Source organism: Mus musculus, chromosome 7 (genome assembly GCF_000001635.26).
Source record: "Mus musculus strain C57BL/6J chromosome 7, GRCm38.p6 C57BL/6J".
Taxonomy (NCBI): Eukaryota; Metazoa; Chordata; class Mammalia; order Rodentia; family Muridae; genus Mus; species Mus musculus.
Window position 1 is genome coordinate 144,247,629 of NC_000073.6, and position 20,812 is coordinate 144,268,440.

The 20,812-nt window shown below is 48.6% G+C and overlaps 1 protein-coding gene across 25 annotated transcripts in view; it reads left to right on the forward strand.

Moving 5' to 3' along the window:
- Positions 1-20,812, forward strand: part of Shank2 (SH3 and multiple ankyrin repeat domains 2) — a 447,967-nt gene that overhangs the window by 269,552 nt on the left and 157,603 nt on the right. For all 25 annotated transcript variants that reach the window (XM_006508521.4, XM_006508520.4, XM_030242323.1 and 22 more), the window contains one exon: positions 11,437-11,512. In XM_006508521.4, coding sequence (XP_006508584.1) covers positions 11,437-11,512 — 76 coding nt within the window. The remainder of the gene's footprint in view (positions 1-11,436; positions 11,513-20,812) is intronic.

A 20,812-nucleotide genomic window follows, 5' to 3' on the forward strand; every position in this document is an offset into this window, starting at 1 on the left:
TAGCTCAGCCATAGCGTTCGTTACCCCTGCTCGAAATTCACACTAACCCCTGCTGGGCAAGATCATCCAACACTCTGCCAGAGAGAATGAAGTGCCAATGGCCTCATGGCATAGATTAAGACTGTAGAAGCCACAGCTGATCTCAGAAGCTAAGCAGGGCCAGGCCTGGTTAGTATGGGAAAGGAAAATAGCCTGGTGGTCCTGGGGTCATCTCATGCCATTGTAAGCCAGGGAGCACCTGTATCCATCCAACTTGGGTCTGATGTCAATGTACACGGCACCCAGGGAAGGCGCTCAGGCAGCCTTCAGCTTACACCTGACCATTGTCCTCTCTGATGTTTTATCCTTCTGTGACTTCCTGGTGTGTCCTGGCTGGGTCAAACACGACCTCGGGAGGATATTTCTGGACCCTCCTCCCACAAAGTACTCAGCAACATGCCATTGAGACCTACTTCCCTCTGAGGGAGATGGGTAGAAGATGAAAGCTAACTGGCCAGGGTCCAGGGCATCTTTCTTGTGTTCTTGCTTAGACTTAGACTAACACCCCTGTGTTCCATGTTCCTCAGGCACAGTGCATGCATTTTGAGTTGAGCCTTTGTATTAAACTGTCTTCTGCATGCCTAGCATTGCTCTCCATCTCTTCCATAGTTTCTATGCTTCTTGTCAATCAAAACAAGGGACATTTACCACTCAGCTCTTCTAGAAAGGAATTGACCAGCTCAGAGCATCGTTGCCCCAATTATTGTGGGAAATATTTTTTAAAAAATGAACTGGCATGTTCCCACGCTTGAACCCCAGTGGCCTAGCCAGTCATGCACTGTTGAGCAATGGCTGACCTGTTTTTGTCTCGAGGAGACTCTCTGGCACAGAGCTTCCAAAACGTCTCCACCCAGCTCACTAAGTCACCACTGGCAGGTCGCTACCACATCAGCCCTGTGCTTCAAAACCCCCATGGCCCTTGTGATGCACATCTGGCAAACCTACACAGACTTAGTTCAGGAACAATGATAACACAATTGCTGGATGCAACAACTAAAATCCTAATCTTGTAAGCCTTATTCAATCTAAATCCTCTGGTGGGATCTGCCATTGAAACTGGGAGACACTTGTAATTACATCTTGTCCTCTTTCTATCCCTGTCCAAAAAGCCCTAACTCTCTCCTGCTTCCTCTTTTCCCCTCCCCAACCTGGAAGTCCCGCCTACTTGTCCAGTGATTGGCTCCTTTATTCATTAGGGGATTGGTTCACAAGAAGTCAACTGAGTATGACTCACCTCTTGTTCGCAACCCCTCCCAGGAGAGTGGAATTAGCATCAACATACAAATGGCACCAGGCCCATCTACAACACCTGACCCTCCAGTGGTTAAGAGGGTTAGTGCCCTCCATCAGGGCAAGGGAATTGTCTGCCTTTGAAGTTAGTCTTCAGCCAGCATCCAGGGCAGAATCCCAGGGTTTCCCTGTCATTAACACAGACACTGGAGATACTTGACTCTTATGTGCCCAATGTTCTCTGTCTGGCCACCTCTTCAGCAAAAAGTAACCTAAAATTATCAATCACAAGGCCTCCACAGGAATTCTGGTTGAGGGGTATGCTGCCCCCTGGGGGCATCAGGAAATGGATGCAGGGCTACTGATTGTCACAGGAAATATGGCATTCCTTTGTATCCCCTCCCAGAGTGCCTTTTTGGAAAAGGGCATGAGAGGAGGGACTTTCTCCAAGACCAGTATGAGTTAGCTCCAGGACCCCCCCTCCTCATCCCTAGATACTGAGCCCCCCACTCTAATCCCTTCTCTAGCATGCCAAAAGCTTCTCATGTAAGTCTCGCAATCCTTCCACATACTTTAAGTCAGTCCCAAACATAACACCCAGTGCAGTCTGTGTGCTCCGCAAACATTATTCTACTGAGTTGCTTAGGGGAGTAAACACCGGACAAACCTGTTCACACTCAGTGCACATACAGTAATGTCCAAATATGGTCTTTTAAAAAGTTTAACATCATTAATTTTAATTATATCTCTGTGTGGGCATGTGCAAGTTAATACAGGTACCCGTAGAGGCTACAGACATTAGATCCTCCTGGAGCAGGAGTTACAGGCAGTTGTGAGCTACCTGGCACAAGTGCTGAGAGAACCAAACTTGGGTCCTCTGCAAATGCAGCAAGCACCTGTAACTACCGAGCCGCTCTCCAGCCCCTGTTTTTCAAATATTTTCAGACACACCTTAGGTTGATAGAATCCATGGGTGTGAAAGCCATAGCTACATGAGGCCTGGTGCAGTTAGGGATGGCGCAGGGGAATTCAAAGCTATGCCATGTCCAGAACAACCCATTCAGCAGCATGGTCCGGCAAGCACAACCTGACTCACCCTAGAGTGTTTCTACCTAAACTGATACGGGATGGAATGGAATATCAATGTCGCGTGGGACAGCTAAAAAAAACCAAAATGTACTCCAGTCTGTGGGGCTCAGCTTGGGCCTTTTAGGCTCGTCACTCAGGGCAGAACCCAGGGGCAAGTGGGTCCTTCCAGGAACTGAGACCGTATGGCTTTATCATCGATGCCAAGAGTCTCATGCGCTCTGTCACTGTGTGACCTCAGTCCACCCCTGTCCTCCACTTGTTGCAGTGCAGTAATGGGTCCTCATTTGAACAGGATGTCCAGGAGCAGAAGGTGTCTTGTTTCAGGGCCCTGGGATGGTGTCCAGTTGGCTTGGATGATATAGACCCTTCTAAGCTCAGGCAGCAGCAAGCAGGGTATCATATGGGGGCATAAATTCCTCTTGTATGTAAGCCAGACACCAAAGTGGGTGTTAGGGAGGGATGTGTGCAGAATGTCTTTACCCTACTCTCTCTGTATCTCTATGTTGTGGGCTCTGCTGTAGACAACATTGTAGGTGGGAACCTGAGGTTGCTGAGAGGACCTTTCCTGCTTTGATTAGAAGACCAGGAAAGAACTGAGGCTCAGGTTTGTCTTGTCTGTCTTAGGGGCAGGGGCATGGCTCAGTGATGGAAGGTTCATTTAACATGCCTGAGACCTTGGAAACCATCCCCATTCATGGAACAAAAAGGAAAGAGGAGGAGAAGGGAGGATGGAGAAGGAGAGAATGCGGCACTGTTTTATGTGCTTCATAGTCTATCTATCCACTGGTATCCCAAGAGAGGAGGGGGTTACCCCAGGGAATATATCTGTGGCTTGAAGGGCTTTACATTCTTCTGGTCTTTACTCATACTGGTCTTGGAGAAAGTCCCTCTTCTTGTTCCCTTTTCCAGAAAGGCACTCTGGGATGGGAGGCCAGAGTCTCCCAGGATGCCCCACTCTGGATTCCTTGCCAAGCTGCAGGCACCTCCTCCTGGTTGCTTTGCATAAGGGCTATTTTAACTGCTGACAATCGGAGACTGTCATGAAATCTGTCGCTGCCTTCCACACATCCCAAGGGGTGTATGAAATAGAATTTCCAAAGATTCACACCCCCCATTTTTCCATGTAGATTTCTCAGAGTGGCGTTTTTAGGGCATATCAGCTTAAATGCTGCCTTGTGGGGAGGGCTCATAGCTGCCTCCCGGGAAAAGGAGATCCCCAATTAACCTGGGATATGTGTCATGAGGGAGCACCCACCCAGGGCATCCATTAAGGCGAGCATCCTGTTCTCTAGGTGAGGCAGGAACACCCAGAGGCCCATTGAGAAGGTTTCTCCTGGTCACTGCCTTGTCCAGAGCTGGAACTGGGGGTTCCCCAGTGCAGATGGGCTCTTTGCACTCTGCTAGCAACCTCCAGGAGGCACTAACGTATTCTCTGTAGAGCCTTAAGCCCATCACAGCCAGACCAAGCAGATGGAGGTACCAATTTTCTGACGTTCACTCATTTACCAGAGATCCTGGGTGCCCACGTGGCCAGGTTGTCATAGGAGCCAAGGATATGTTGGCACAGTGAAATCCGAACTGGGGAAAGAAGAATCTAGCAAATGCAAAGGCCCTGAGATGCAAATCAGCTCGTCTTCTAGGAGCAAAGAGCAAGGGGCACACTGGTGGGGATGAGGATGCAGGGATGGGCAGGGCTGATAGCATCACTGGATTCACATTCCTTCAAAGTCACTAGGGGCCATGGTTGGATAGGTGGAACAAATCACCAGGAAACCTGGAGACAGGAAGCTACTTCACAAGTCCAAGTCAGAGATGGTGATCCCTTGGACCAGGATGATAAAGAGGCCTGAACTTTGGGATGCTGCAGACATTGCAGTGTAGCAGCTGTGTGAGGAACTCTGATGCTAAGTGAGAAAGGAGACTTGGTTGTGAACTAGGTCTTCTAGAAACTTGTAGAACTTTCTATACAGTAAAGGAAGCAATAGTTCTCTCTTGATTGGCTGGCTTGTCTGTCCCTTTATCATCCACAAGGGGGCCTTCTTTTCAGTCAAAGGGATGTGTTCTACACTGTGCATGTAGAATACCCAGCTAGATACATGTATGTGTGCATTCACCCATGTGTGCACACGTGGAAGCCAAAGGAAACTCTGAGTATCCTCTATCACTCTCCACCTTCCCGATTTGAGATAGGGTCTCTCACTGAACTAGGAGCTCTCCATTGTCTGCTAGGCTGGTTGGTCAATGAATCTCAAGAATCTACCTGTCTCTTCCCCATTCACTGCTGAAGTTACAGCATGTGTGGCCACACCAGCCATTCATATGAATGCTTAGGATTTGAACTCAGGTTTGCTGCCTGCTATGTCAGGACGCATTCCTTTCCTCTACTAGGCTGTTTGCTCCTGATGAGTTTGGGGTTTATCCTGATGAAATCCCCACTCAGCCTTTGTCTTGTTATCAGGTCTCTGCTATATACAACTGTCATGACTCTTAGTGCTGCTGACAGAGATGTAGCTGTACAGGGCCAGAGCCCAAGTGGAAGAATAGCCTGCCTTGTACATTTGAAAAGGCCACACATGTCTGTCACAGCCAGCTTTCCCTGAGTGATGCTGTGTGACAAGCATCCCTCAGTGTCGGGCAAGGAACAGCAAAGACAGTTAACATTCTTGCCACACATCTGTGCCATGTGCACACTGGTTCCTTGGAGTCTCCTTGAGAGCAGTGATGGCCCTAATGTGGGCTCTGTGCTCATGGGCAGCTATCCCATGAAGCTCTTGGTATGTTGCTCATGTCATGGAATGCTACAATGACTTCGACATTGTCTGGTTCTAATGTCTGAGGTCCACCGAAGCCTAGAGAGATGGCTCAAAAGTTAAGAGCACTTGGTGCTCTTTGAGGAGACCCAAGTTTGAATCCCAGCACCCATGTCCAGTGGCTCACAACTGCCTGCTCCAGTCACGAGGGTCTGGCATCTTCTGGCTTCCTCTGGCTCTTACACACATTTGGTGTGCACATAAATACCTTTTTTATACTATTAGAAAGAGGTCTATTGGATCAGAGAGCTAAGGAATGAGATGGTAAGAGATACAAAAAGCATATACAATGGCTCTCATGACCTCTCAGGCCACAGCCCAGGGCCTCTGTAGCAGGGCCATGTGCCTTCTTCCAATACTCACTATCCCCACCTCACATAGAGCAAGCTTACCCAGCACCCAGGCTGCAGAATGTTTCAGAGAAAGGCTGCATTCCATACACAGGCTGAGGGTCACTGGATAGGACTGGTGGAGTCAAAGGCCATCATAATGCTTGGACCAAGTTGGACCACATCTTGACGTGCTCACAGGTTGGAGGTATGCCCTGGCATCTGAGACACCATCTTGCTAGGAACCTCATATGGCAAAAAGAAAACACTAACTTTCCTGTGAGGATGTGTGGGCACAGACTCTATGACAGTGCCATCTCGTGGCTGGCTGCTCCCTCGAGGTCCTGTCCTCTAGCCATTGATGGGCCAGTATACATGGCTGATACATACATGTATTGTCCAAGCTCTTGTGCTGTCAGTAATTGGAGGCTAAATCACATCGGAGCAGAAATGGCAGTAAGTGGGTTTGTGTGTTAGAAGTAAGAACTTTCTGGAGCTCCAACTGTGTTCTGTCTGTCTGTTCCTTTCACTGTCTCTCTCTCTGGATCCTGTGCTGTCCTGCCTGTACATCATCTCACAAGGCAGGCCACCCTTGGAGGTCCCATAAGTGGGAATCATGGCAGCGGGGCAAGAACCTTGCACCAGATGAGGTCACAGGGGTGGCCTTATCAGAGTCCTATGCCAACTACTAGTGCCCAGAACTGGAAATCTCTACTGAGATCTCTACTGGGTCTATTGAGGAGAGACAGCAGGGCCTCCTGCCTCTTTAGCAAGCATAGAGAAGTGGTGGAATAGCCACAGCCTGGGGGTGATGTGTCAGGTTCAAATGAGCTGGTGCTTCCCTGAAGAACCAAGTGGGATTCATCTGTCCTGGCCATGGGCCTCCAGCCTCCTGCTCCCCCTGCCTGTTCTGGGGTTTCTTACTTGTATCCTGTGTACCCTATGGGGTTCCAGAAGGGGTTAGCACATAGTATATAGTGTAAAGCTGGTGACAATAAACACTGGACGTAACATAAGGCAGCTCTGTCACAGTGCAGGAAGGGTCCCAAGAACCACCCAGCCCGCCCATCTATCCCAGGTCAAAACAGAAGCTGGGTGAGGGCATATCCACAGTATGGCCATCTGTATTCAGATGATTGAATTGAAGGCCCACACTGCTTCTCATGAGCTTTGTGACTTCGGAAGGCTTGGGAAGACAGAAGCTCTGAACCTAAGGTGTGACATGTGATAGCTATAGCCAGCATAACACACGCTTCCCATGTGCTACGTTGCCCAACACCTCTAATCACTCAGGTGCCTCTGTGAGAGCAGGGCTGGGGCTCTCCCCACATCACAAGTGAGAAGACGCGGCATAGCCAGTTGGTGACAGAGCCAAACTTTGAACTCCACTAGTAGCTTTAGAACCTCATCCCTAATCACCACACCCTGCCCCTTCTGTAAGGTGGAGACAGGAAATGGGCTGCCTGCTTGGTGCTATGTGAGGACTGGAGCAGGTGGAGGACGAGCGATGATGTGGATCACGAGTAAAGCGCCTTGTCAGCAGAGAGCAGCGCAGGGAATCTGCTGCAGTGAAGGGGAGGACTTCAGGAGGATTATACTGCAACTTTTGGATCCACCAGCAGTATAAATAATGACACAGAGGCTTTTTAATATTTTAAAGCTTAGGCCTTTTAGCTAAGGCAGTCTCCCAGCCAGCTATCATGCTTAACCTGACTAATCCTGGCACTGCGTCCTGCCACGTGGCTAGCTCTACTTCCCTACTCCACTTTACTTAGTCCATTCACCTCGGTGTCTGCTGGCAAATATCCCACATTTCTTTTCTTCTCTCAAGCCTCTCTCTCTCTCTCTCTCTCTCTCTCTCTCTCTCTCTCTCTCCCCCTCCCCCCTCAATTAGCAATAATCGTGCCTTGGATAAACCTCATTGGCTACAATACTGCCACTGCGCAAAGCTCCTCCTCTCTCTCAAGTTTCACCCTCCACTTCCTGCCCAGCTATTGGCCGTCAGATCTTTACTATAGCCAATCAGGTACAATTCTAGATTGCCTCTAGGCTAGTGAGGAAGAACGAACATTTACAAAAGATGAGGCTGGTGATGGGCTTTAGAAATAGCAATTCCAGGATCCTGCCAGCATTTAGCTCTCTGCTGGTACAGAATTAACAATTGAAAACACAGAGACACATCTTCACACAATGTAAAAGTGGTTACTCCAACAGATGATGGTGATGGTGGTAATGAAGATGAGGGTGATGGTGGTGGTGATGATGATGGTTGTGATGGCAGTGATGATGCTCATCCACATGTATGTTCACATACACGCATGTACACATTTACCTGTGCTCACATGCTCAAATACACATCCACACATGTACCTGTTTACACATTCCTTTCTTACCTATATGCACATACGTACATTTGTGTGCACATGTATATAATCACATGTATAAAGACATACACATGTATACATGCACTTTCACATATGCATGTGTGTACACACTTCCATGGACCTGCATACACATGCTTTGCCACACAATCATGTGCTTGCATGTATACTCATATGCATCTGCACTCACAGACATGCTTATATGAATGTATGCACACCCTTACATAATACAGTCACCATGAGCCTGTACATACAAGGTCTCCCATACACATGTATATGTATATGATGTATATACACATTCATATGCACTCAGACATCCATAAACATGTACATAGGCACTCATGAACAGGCACACAGGCATACAATATACACTTGTACATGTGCACATGTATTCTACTCCACATCTGCTTCTCTGCTCTTGGCCCTGTGCCCTTTGGCCCTGCTGAGCCCTGCCCACTCTGAGCACCCACTGGTTTCCTAGACAACCAGTACAGAACAGCCACATGAGATGGAGGCAACCAGAGCAACTCAGAGCAATACTAAGAAGGAGCTGTCCTTGGGCCCTTCGATGGGCAGCTATGCTTCATGTCTCACTTACCCTTCCTAGCCCTGGCACATGCGTGACCTGAGCAGGGATGTCCCAGGGAAAGTCAGACCTCTGTGTTTCCCTCCATGGTGATCCGATCCCTGGGGACCTCATCCTGTCATAGAAGGCCAGTATACCTGGGCTCCTTCACCCACCCCTGGTGTGAAGTGTGAGGCAGGTGTGCACAGCTTGGCTAGATCGTCCCCAGCCTGGCTAGTGTTCCTTGTCCACAAGTTCTCACTCCAGTGCCCTGGACTGCAGTGATTTGCTCCTTGTGTGATGGGGCCTTTGGTTAGTTCAGCAATCTATGATGAGCAGGGAAGCCATGGTCAGAACTACCCATGTAGACTCGGTGATGTTTAGAGGACAAAGTCATTCCACTTGTGGAGCCAGAAGTCTAAGATCAAGAACTGTGTCTGGTGCACACCCTTCCTACTGCTGGCGACTTCTGCCTTACCCACACATGGCACAGGCTATCAAGTGGTAAGCCTGGGAAAGCTGCTAGTTGAGGTCTCTCTTTTTATCCTTAGTAAGCCACTTATTAGCTCATGAGGGTCCCCCTTCCTCATGGCCTCTGCCTCAAACCATAAGTCAGGAGGATGAGTCAGAGAAACTAGGTAATGCCCCATCTTGGAGCCCTGAGGACAGCCCAGGATGTAGGTCCCTGACCCAACCTACAGAGCGAAGGAAGGCACTGTCTGGGGTGCTGATCTGAACAACCTGAGTGACATGGGGTAGGTGTGTGATTTGGTTTCGGTGATGCCATCCGTCAAATGTACCCAGTCACCCCTGCCCTCCCTGTGAATAGATGCCCTCAGGTTATGTATGAGGACAGGGCTGTTATAATTCAGATGGTGACAGCATGGGAGTGACAGGCATAGACAGAGGATGAGAGCCCCTTTACTATCTTCTGTCTGTAGTCCAGCATCTTGCTGCTCAGTGCCCCCTTTTTGTATCCATGTTCTAGTTGCATTCTGTCGCTGCAATAAAACTGTTACCAACATCAGCTGAGGTGGGGAGGGATGATTTTAAACTTCCACGACAGACACAGTCCATCATTGAGGGAAATCAGGGCAGGAACTCAAGGCAGAGCCCTGGAGCCAGGCCTGCTCACAATTCCATGCAGCATTACCCCTGACCAAAGAATTCATTCTCAGCCAACACCATGCAGCAGAAACCCTGGGGAGCTTGCCTGCTTGCTCGCTCTCAAGTTAGTGCTCAGCTAGCTTTCTTAGACAGACTAGGACTACATGACCAGGAAATGGTGTGCCCACGGTAGACTGGGTCCTCCTGCGCCAATGAAGACAATCAGGACAGTGCCTTGTAGACATCTTCACAGACCAACCTGATAAGGACAATCACTCAGTTGAGACTCTTGCAAGTGTTTGAGGCTGTGCCACATGTGTGGTTAATGTTAAGTCTGAGTGACACATTTATAATCCTGACATCTAGCTTTGAGCCATCCGTTTACTATTTGAAAGGGTACATTTTCTAAAGCTGAAATTGCTTGTTTTGTTTGCAAATGCCATTGCTTTCCACTAGCATTGTGAGGGGATAGTTCTGGCAATTGTTGGCACATTTTACCAATGGCCTTCATGCTGTGTGCCTTCAATACGAGGCCAAGGAGTGGTTGATTAGAGTTGTAAAGCACACAGCCTGACATTTAAACTACCAAGATGCCTTAACTTTAACTTAAATAAGGCACTGCCCTTGTGGAGGGGACCCACAGTCTGGACTGGCCTTCAAGGACAGTGAACACGAAGAGGGGTCGCTGAGCTGTATGTATGTCCCTCACTGGGTTTCCATGGTAGCATTTGACTGGGTACAGCAGCGGTGCTCCCAGTAGGACCTGGGTACACAGAAGCACTCAGTGAGTGTCAGTAGAGGGAGGGGTAGCATTGTCATGGCTGAGGAAGGCATTGGAAGCCTGGAGCTGGCACAGAGAAAGGTGAGAGACAGCGGAGCCCGTCTGTCGAAGAGAACTAATGATGTACCAGGGCAGCTGGGAAATGCAAGTCTAGCTCCCATCTCAGGAATGGCTCCTTCCACCCCAGGAGGGGACTCCCCACTCCATAAGAAGTGCGGTGTTCTGTCTCTGCCTCTTAGCCTGTAAAGACCTGGGGCCTCTCTCATTAACCTGCACTGGGAAGGGAAAGTTAAACAAATAATCACGTTGACCTTGGAATGAGAGGAGAAACTGAACTGAGGCTCACCTGACTCTCAGAGCTCAGGCTTTGCTTTAAGCCATTTGCTTAATTTCTCCCAAAGTTCCACAGGACCTCAGAAGGAGGCAGGGCAGGGACTCTTGTCGGTGAGGGGAAATACCTTGAAGCTCTCTGTGTATTGTGGTGCTTCCAGCAGATGCATCTTCACGTGTTCCCCTCCCCTCCCCAGCCCTGTTACCATCTGCTAATCTAATTACAACAGTCATATCATTTCCCACCGATCTTTCATCTGAATCTGCTGAGTCAGGAAAGTGAGGCTTAATTAGAAGCGTTAATCATGTGTGTGCTTAGTTTAGTCTTTTTTTTTTTTTTTTTTTTTTTTTTTTTTTTTTTTTTTTTTTTTGTGGAAAGCAACCATCATCAGGATATTCATCCTGATCATGTCTCTCTGGGATAAAGCCATCATTGGAGGTTCCTGAGATGTCCAGAGGCCTGCCAGCCTGGGTAGCATCCTTTGGGGCTAGCGGGGCTAGCAGATTCCACAGGAGGTGGCTGTCACTGTTGTGACTGGGAGGCTTATAGCCCCCTGTTCTGCAGTACCTCATTTGCCCCTCTGTGAACAGGCACAAGATTTACAGCATCCCCACATTTTGCAGACTTGGGCCCCCAAATCAGCCCCATCTCCCATGCTTTTCCCTATGTAGAGGGTGTCACCCCTGTCTGGGGCCAAAAAGGAAGGTCTAGCCTTTTGCTCATGCAAGATATGGGATTTGGCTTTGATGAACGGTTTCTCTCTTCCCTCTGCAGAAACCCGCGCGGACCGCAGCAAGAAGCTCTTCCGGCATTACACGGTGGGCTCCTATGACAGCTTTGATGCTGCCAGGTAAGGCATGCTTCTGCCTTCTGGAGACCTCCGGCCTTGGGTGCTCCTGCATGCCTGGGTAGAGGGGCAGTGCCTTCTGTGCTTTGTTATTCGTGTGCCACCTCTGCTGGGATTGTGGCAACCATACCATACAGGAGAACCTGTCGCAGACAGGGCCTGTGGAAGAAGCCCCTGAGAGAGGGCAGCATGCTTGAAGGAGGAGGGAAAGATGGCATCCTTGAGAGAAAACAATAGGGATGTGAGAAGGGGCATGAACAGGGACCCTAAAGCAGAGTGATTGGCTTCCTCCAGCAGGTATTTAGGCCTTCCTGGCTCTGGGCTTACACTTCACCCCGAGTCCCGCATTCTTGTTCAGGGAATCTTGCTCTCCTTGATGAGCAGGGCCCCAGGGAAGCAGACCTTCTAGGCTCATGGGTTGGGAGTTTGTAGAAAGTTGTGTGTTTCCTGTGGTATGGCTGTCACAGGATCCAGGATAGAATCTTCCCACAGAAGCCTTGCTCGAGTGGCTACTGGGAAACCTGGCCAGAATGGACCATTAACAGGTGGCCAGAGTCAGTAGTAGCCTTAACCCATATGTCCATCTAACAAGGAAGATCCAGGCAGAGCCAGTACGCCATAAGTTCCTGGGAGGTCTGGGAAAAGCTGTTACTGTGGCTACTTGAAGAGCTGTTCAGGTAGGGAACAGTGGGCCTTGTGGGGTGGGGGTGGGGAGAACCTAAGGTAGAAGGCTTCAAGCAGTGGTCACTCTCAGACTGTGCCTTTGATGAAGCATATCTGGGGATTAGGGCCAAACTGGGGCCAACCAGCAACTTCTGAGCAGAGTGTAGAAGAGTTTAGATGAATAGTTAGGAGTCAGCCATAGCTCTCCCATGATGAAGAGTTGGACAAGCTGTGGGCCTCTCTTGACCTGCCATTTCAGTTGGAGCAAACAAGGGTCACATGTCTATCTGTCCATCTCACCAGCACCACTACCATGCCCTGGACACAGCCTCAGCAACCTAGTAAAGCAAGGTCACTGTCAGTGTGATAGAAAAACATGGAGACTGGAGAAGAGGCCAAGGGGGGTAGGGTATGAGTCCTCAGCCTCCATGTATTTACACCTGCGTGTGAGGCCGTGCCTGGGACCACCTGAGGTCAACATGTTTCTGTTCACAATCACCTGGGGTTAGGTGTGTGAGGAGAAGTCTTGGTGAATATCAAATTCTTGCTGCCCAGAGCACCATTGGGACAGAAAACACTGTTTCTGTGACTGACAAAAGACTGCTCATACAGATGTAGGGATTAGTAAGGGAGACAGCTTTGACCGTGGCAGGGATCTGCAAGGCAGGTAGAACCAGGAATTCATGGGTGGAGAGACAGAATGGTCTCCCAAACCATAAGAACCCAATGGTCATGTCGCCCTGGAGGGGACATCGGAAGGAGAGGCTAGATGTCTCACATCTGACTGAGCAGGCAGCAGCCATCCTTGGGGGGCAGGCATCTGCAGTTTAATGCACTCATCAGCTCATTAGGAAGGGCCAAAAGCACAGGGAGACCCAGGAGTCGCATCACCCCACTGGTCAATTAGCCACTCTGGGTGGTGTGACTGTGGTCTGTGCAAGCGCCAACAGCTGAGGCTGTCTTGCTGCAGATGCTAATGTAATTAAAGAAAATGCAATGGGAAGTAAGGCTCAATGGAGGCATTTTCCGAATCAGTTGAAAGCTTTCTCCCCTTCGCACCCCTTCATGTGTCAAGTTAGCCCAGAGGCTCAGTGCTGAAGAGGTCAGCAGTTAAAACAAACCCAGGCATTAGCATGTGTGCCCAGTTGCTCCACCTGATTCTTGCCTTAGGATTCTCTTCCATCTGCAAGGGGAACATGAGAGGGATTTAGAAATAGATACGATAGTCAGAATCAGACAGCAGAGGTCCTGGGGCCACCACTGTACAAGGCTTTGCAGGTACCTGAGGGTCAGTGTTAAAAGCACATCTCAACATGAGGTGACAGCAGTGAGTCCTCATTCCTCATTAATTGGGTCCCTGTCTCATCAGCATGGAGCACCAGGAGGAGCTACATGGGTGGGCAGAGGAACCTTGGCGGTTGCTATGTGCTGAACAGGCTCCATTCATCCACCCATTTTTTTTTACCACCCATCTACTCAGGTATTCATCTGCATACATACATATATACATACATACATACATACATACATGCATACATGCATATATACATACTCATATATACACATACATACACAATACACACATGCATGCACACATACACACATCTATTCTTCCACTCAGTACTCATATATCCATCTGTCTCTGTCTCCCCACCCACCCATCCATCAGTCTAATGACCTGGTTGTTCATCCATTCATCTACCCATTCATATATACACCCCTATATCCATCTTTCTGTCCATTTATCCATCTATTCATCCATTTTCTTTTCCATCCATCTATCCCTACATCTTTCTATTCTTTCATCCCTCTATCTAAATATCCATTCAGTCGTCATCTATCTTTCTACCTGTCCATCCATCCATCAGTCCATCCATCCATTCAGCCACCCATCCATCTACCTATCTATCCCTTTATCTATCCTTCCATCAACCCATCCATTTATTCATCCATTGCCTCCATTCTTCCCTCCCTTTATCTGTCCATCTATCTATCTAATCATAACTAGTCATCATCTACCCACTCACATCCATCTTTTTGATCTACCCCACTCATCTCTCCATCAGTCTAACCAGTAAGCCACCAACACTTGCTTATTCTGCGCGTTAAAAATCATGAGGTCATACTTGATGGCTCATTGGATAAAGTGCCTGCCATGTAGTGTGAAGCCTGGAGTTCTGGTCCCCAGAACCTGCATAAAGAGCTTGACAGGCACCATGGTTGCCTGTAAGCCAATGCTCAGGAGCAGAGATGGGATTTCCTAGAGCGAGGATTCTCAACATTCCTAATGCTGTGACTCTTTAATACAGTTCCTCATGCTGCGGTGACTCACAACCATAAAATTATTGCCATTGCCACTTTCTATCTATAATTTTGCTACTGTTGTGAATTGTAATGTAAATATCTGTGTTCTCTGACAATCTTAGGCAACCCCTGTGAAAGGGTTATTGGATCCTTGAAACCCACAAGTTGAGAATCTGTCCTAGAGCACGCTGGTTGGCTAGATTAGCCGGAACTGGAGGACTCTGGGCTCAGCGAGAGACCCTGCATTAGCAGAGAATAATTGAAGAAAGCATCTAGCATCAGCTTTGAGCCTCCACATGTGCATATACATGTGCATATTCAACCACACATGCACCAACACAGGTAAACATGCATGTACATGCATACACATATAAACATGCACACACACAATACACACACAAAGATTTTGAGGTCAACAAGAGAAATCTCATCAGTCTCGTGAAGATGGTAGTGTTATTAGTGAAGACAAACAGTAAAGTCACAGCAGAGATTTGCCCTGGGTGGTCAGTCAGAGAGACACAGAGGAGACCGGCAGCCTTTGAGCCGCAGAGCAAGCTGTTGTGAGGTCAGAGCAAATGTCCTTGAGAGCAAACTTGAGGTGACTCCCAGAGCCGAGAGAGAGCCAGACAGGACTCAGTAACTGCAAAGAGATTGGAGCAGGCCAAGAATGTGAGATTGTGGGGAACAAGGGATGCACAGAGTGGAGAGGAACTGGAGCCCATGCGACCTGATCATGAGACAAGCAGACAAATGAATGTAGGTCAGTGAGGGGACTGCCTCTGTCATCTAGGCCGAGCATGAACTGTGTGCACTGGCACGGGAGAGAGATGGATCTGAGGTGACATTGGAATGAACAGGGCCCTGGGCATGGACGAGGGGAAGCAAGGTGGATCGGCTCTCCACCCTCTCTGAGGTTTACCAGGGAGGACTTGGTGAGACAGTGGGTGGGTACCAGGCCCAGGACTAACTAGCAGCAAGGTCCTCCTGGTCCCCACTACACACAGCTGCATAGCCACTGCACAGCCTGCTTGGAAGGAGCACTTCCTGAATGCCTGCCAAGGCAAGCCACCACTATTGCTCCTCCTCCTCAGGAAACCTAATTTCCTCCTGGAGATTGATGGAGAAGGGCAACAGATTGTGCCACTTCAACAGGTGACAACCTGCCACCCGCAGCTACTTCTTCTCAAGACTTTCAAGTACCATTTGTACATTTTGAATTGGTAATAGAAAATAGGTACTTGGTAAAAGATTCAAAATGTTTAGGACATAGTAGGGTGTGAAGAACAGCCCCCTCCTTACTCTGTCCCACCCAGCCCCTGAATTCTTCCCAGATAGAACCTCTCTTGATAAATTCCTGAGGCTTTCTAAGAGAAAGACTCTGTCTATGTGATACCGTGAGAAGCCTCTATATGGAGGGAGGGGTATGCTCTGTGTACACATTCATGTATGTGCATATGGGTGTGTAGGAGTTGGGACACTAGTACATGTGTGCTCATACATGCAGAAGCCAAAGATCAATTTGAGTATCTTCCTCTGGCACCATTCATCTCATTGTAAAATTATTTTTAAGCTTTATTTTATTTAAGTATGTATGTGTTTCTATGTGTATTATTATTATTTGCAACAGAGCAGCTCACAAGCCTGAGATTCACAAATTTAGCAAGGTCTGATGTCCAGTGTGCTCCAGGGAGTCTTGTGAGGCACTCTCCCCTCACTCCAGCCCTGGGATTACAGGTGTGTGTTACCACACCTAGCTTTGTATGGGTATTGGAGATCTGGACTCAGGGCATCATGATTGTGTGGTGAATATTGGCTGACCCATTTTCCCAGTCGCTACAAACCCTTTTAAAACTCTTGAAAAAAGATAAATAAAAACTGCCCGCGTTCCCTCCCAGACTGTCTAGCTGAATCACCCTGTGACCTTGGGCAGCTCACCTCCTGTCTCCGAGTCTTCAAATTGCTATCTGCAAGACAGAAACACACTTAAACCTGTTCCCTGTCTCCAGTTGGGTTCCTGCTAAGAACAAATGAGAAAATGTGTTAAGGGCTTGCAGCACCAAGAGGCCTGCACTGTATAGATCCAGTGGGCTGCAAGCTGTAAGTGCTGCCGGTGGGCACCTGGCTTTCCCCTGACACCTCTCGCCGTGTGTTCTAGAGCACCGCCCTTGGAAAGGAGGAATGGTAAGAAAGAGCGACTGCCCCACTCTTCTTCCAACATTATTTTGTGTTCGTTCGTTGCTATTGTTTTTAGTCAGACTTGAAGAAAAGAGCACCAAGACTGAGTGTGTACAGGGCAGATACAGAAGGGAGCATCCTCTGCTTGGCTGATGACTGGTTCAGGTAATTAATGGTGGCACTTGCAAAGCTGCTGCCTAGGGACATAGTTTGGGACTACAAAAGAGACCGTGCGTGCGTGCATGCGTGCGTGCGTGTGTGTGTGTGTGTGTGTGTGTGGTGTGTGGTGTGTGGTGTGTGGTGTGTGTGTGTGTGTGTGTGTGGTATGTGGTGTGTGTGTGTGGTGTGTGTGTGTGTGTGTGTGTGTGTGTGTGTGTGTGTGTGATCAAGTGTTTCTTCAGTCTCTCTTTATCTCCTTTTTAGATGTATAGTCTCATTGGCTGGCCATGGCACCCCTTTCTCTGCTTCCCAGTGCTGGAGCTACTGGGCACGCATTGGCGTGCCCAACTTTTATGTTTGTGATTAGGAATCTGAATTCAGGTCCTCCTGAGTAGATAGTGAGCACCCTGCCTGCTGAGCCAATTCCATAGGCAGTGGTTTCACTTTTGAAGTTGTGTGTTTCTCTATTTGTATTTTTCTGACAGGGTTTGGTGCTCTGGTAAATGTTTGTAACTAAGTGGGACAGGAACCCTGAGGGCATTGATCAAGGAGAAGCTGGCACTGTCACCTGGCTGGCTCTTCTTCCAGTCTCCCAGTGTGATGTATATGAAGGGACAGGCCTCCATATGGGTGAGCCATTTTCCTGGGGAACACACCCCAGACTATGACTATCATGGTCTCCCTTCAAGCTACTGTGCTCTGGGGCTTCGTCCTGATGGACACCATGGAAGGCCTGGCTGCTCCTGTTCAGCCTCTTTCCCTCACTCAGTTCACTACAAGAATTGCGAAGGTCCTCTCCCTCCCACCCTCGCCTCCATGTTACCCAACACCCAACTCTTCATAGCTTTTCTAGCAGCTGGCTTCCTGGGACCAAGGACTCAGTTTAAGTTGCTTTCCCCCCTTCAGAAATTCTAAGCTGTGTTTTTAAGAAAGGCAACCAACAACCCATTAAAGCAGATCACACAGACAGTGCTAAGAATGGAAAGGCCACCCTTCCCTCCCCAGCCTCATCTGCAGGGCCCTGCTGCCCACCCAGGTACTCCATTGACTTTCCCTCCTTAGTCCTCCCCTGGTTACTCCAGCTCTACAATAACCTCATCTCGAGTCTTCATTTCGCTATGAAATTACCGTGACTCTGCTGGAGAGAACCTGGATCATAGTTCCGCCTATCCGCAAGACTGGGTCGTTGTTGTTATTTCTAATTGTTCTAGACAAAGACGAAATTCAACCATGACCATAACAGCAGCAGAAGCAGAGAAGGAAGGGTGTGGGGAAGGACAGGAAGAGAGAGGGGGAGACGAAAGGCAGCTAGAATCCACGGGAAACAAAACACACACAAGCACCGCAGCCCTAATAGTAAACATGGCACTACTTCCTGTTTGCATTAATATTTATATTTCATTAATATAGTATTTTATATTTTTATTCATATTTACATCTTTTAGTTTCTCTCAGTCCAACTAGACTAATAGCCAAAAAAAAAAAAAAACCAAGCCAGTGGAAAGCATTAAGAGAACATGACCGTTCACATCCACACCAAGAGCAGGGCTCCAGTTCCTCGTATGGGCATGAGAAGGGTCCTCATGGAACCACAAGCCAACAGACTCTTTTTCTTTTCTTCTTATTCAAAGTCAGCCCACATTTACGCGTGATACAACGGATTCTTGCATGAAGGGTTTTTTTTTGTTGTTGTTGTTGTTGTTATTTTGTTTTTTGTTTTGGGATTCTACTTGCCTTTATTTTTCCCTTTGAAGCAGAAGAATTGGGTTTTAGTTAGCAAGCCATTAGCCATCCCTCCTTCCTGCCTGTGTGGTACATCCTGAGAATGTGAGTCACTCCTGAGAGACTCCTTTGCTGCTTCACTCAGTTTTCCCCTAACAATTTCAACAAAAGGGACCTGCAGTGTAAATGACCCTGTCTGCAGTCTCTACCTTTAAAATTCCAGGCTTAGAGTCACTCACTGGCCTCTTCATGGTGTGGAAGTGCGATGCTCTCAGAGCCTCGTTCCAAGTCTCTGCCCCTCTGTTCTCCTCTCCAGAAGTTTGTAGGAGTGTCTGCATTTCTTTGTCTCCATAAGATCTTGATGCTTTGACATACTGACCTTAGTCTGACTCCCCTCAAACATTATGTTTACTGCTCCTGAGTTCCCTCAGACTCAGCAACCTTGCACATTCTCTCTTGCTCATGCTCTCTCAATCCCCCCTCTCGCCCTTGCTCTCTCCTGCACTCTCTTGCTCTCTCTCCCTCACTCATGCTCTCTCATGCACTCTCTCACTCTCCCATGCACTCTCTCGCTCTCTCGCTCTCTTCTCTCATCTCCCTGCATCTCCTCTACATCACTCCTTCCGTATTGCAGGCAACCCTCCCCACTTCCCACCTGTATGAATTGTCTATACTCCCACTTTGTCACTGTCCAAGGGCTTTTCATTTCACGGCAGGGTGAGCTTCTGACACTTCACATAAGTGCCTCTGAGAGCAGACCGGCCAGTGCCAGTGTTCACAGAGGCCGCCGTGTGTGGCTGCCCTCCAGGCACAGCCTAGGTAGAATGTAGGTTCTTTCTAGTCAGAACCAGAAAGAATGATGGAAGACGTGCTCCTTGCATGCTCCCACAAGAGATCATAAACAAAGATAAATCTAGTTCCTCTTACACACCTGCTAGGCTAGTTTTGTTGCTATGAATAAACACCCTGACTACGCTGACTAAAAGCAACTTGGGGCAGAAAGGATTTATAACATATTACACGTTAGTGCATCCTTGAGAGAACTCAAAGGCAGGAACCTGGAGGCAGGAACTGAAGCAAAGGCCATGGAGGGTTGCTGCTTACTGCCCTACTAGTCCTGGCTTGTTAGATTTGCTTTGTAAACAACACAGGCAGGCTTACCTTCCCAGAGTGGCACTTCCTACAGTGGGCTTGGCTCCCCTCACATCAATCATTAATCAAGAAAATGCACCACAGACTTGCCCACAGGCCAGTCTGATGGAGATAATTCTTCAAATGAGGTTCCTGCTCCCCAAGGTTTGTGTCAAGTTGACAATACATAACTGACACAGTCCCACCACAAAGGGACTACGTAGTTTGCTCTGGAGTGAGCACACGGGTGGCCAGGTGATTGACAAGGATGAAGAAGTAGGTTCCAGGAATGCCACATGCAACTGAGTCCCTGTCAGCCACCAGGAAATGGAGGGGGCGGGAATGCTCATGCCTGGCTGGCTTTCTCCTTTCCCCTTTTCATTCAGTCAGGGACCCCAGCCCATCTGGTGATGCTCCCCGCATGAAGGGAGTGTCTTCTTGGTTAAGCCTCTCTAGCGGAGGCTACAGATGTGGTTCAGTGGGGTAGGTATACTGCTTGCCTACCACTCAGCAAGCCGTGGCTTTGAGCCTCAGCACTGCATACACCTGCTGATGTAGCTCTTACCTGTATTCCTGGTACTCAGGAGGTGGAGGCAGGAAGATCAGGAGTTTAAGGTCATTCTAAGCTACTGAGAGAGTTGCAGGCCAGCCTGAGTTTGTAAAGTCTCTGTCCAATCAAAATAAGCCAACAAACACTCCCTGGAAACACCCTCATAGATATCCCCAAGGTGTGCCTCATAAGAAAATCCTGAATCCTAGCAGGCTGATAATAGAGATGAGCCCTTGTGACCCCCAGCCCTTCCTGGTGTTTAGGACCTGACTTAGGGACTCTAGAACTTCAGGGTTTCCTTTCCCAGAGCACATGAGGTGGCAGAAGGGGTGGGGGCTTCGTTAGAAGCCAGTTTAAAGATCTGAAGGAGCTGAGTTATTTCTTGGGGGAGAGAAGGCGGGAGACCCCTTGTATCTGGCCTGAAAACCAAGCTCAGAAACCACCCTGTGCATAGCTCGTCACCACTGACTTCTGGGTTGGGGCTTTTCCCTGAAGCTACTGAGTGTGTCCCACTGGAGCCTGGAGCAGAGAAGCCCAGGCCCTTGCTGTAGGATTGCTTGCGTTGTGGGATCATGCAGGACAATCCATGAACTTCCGTC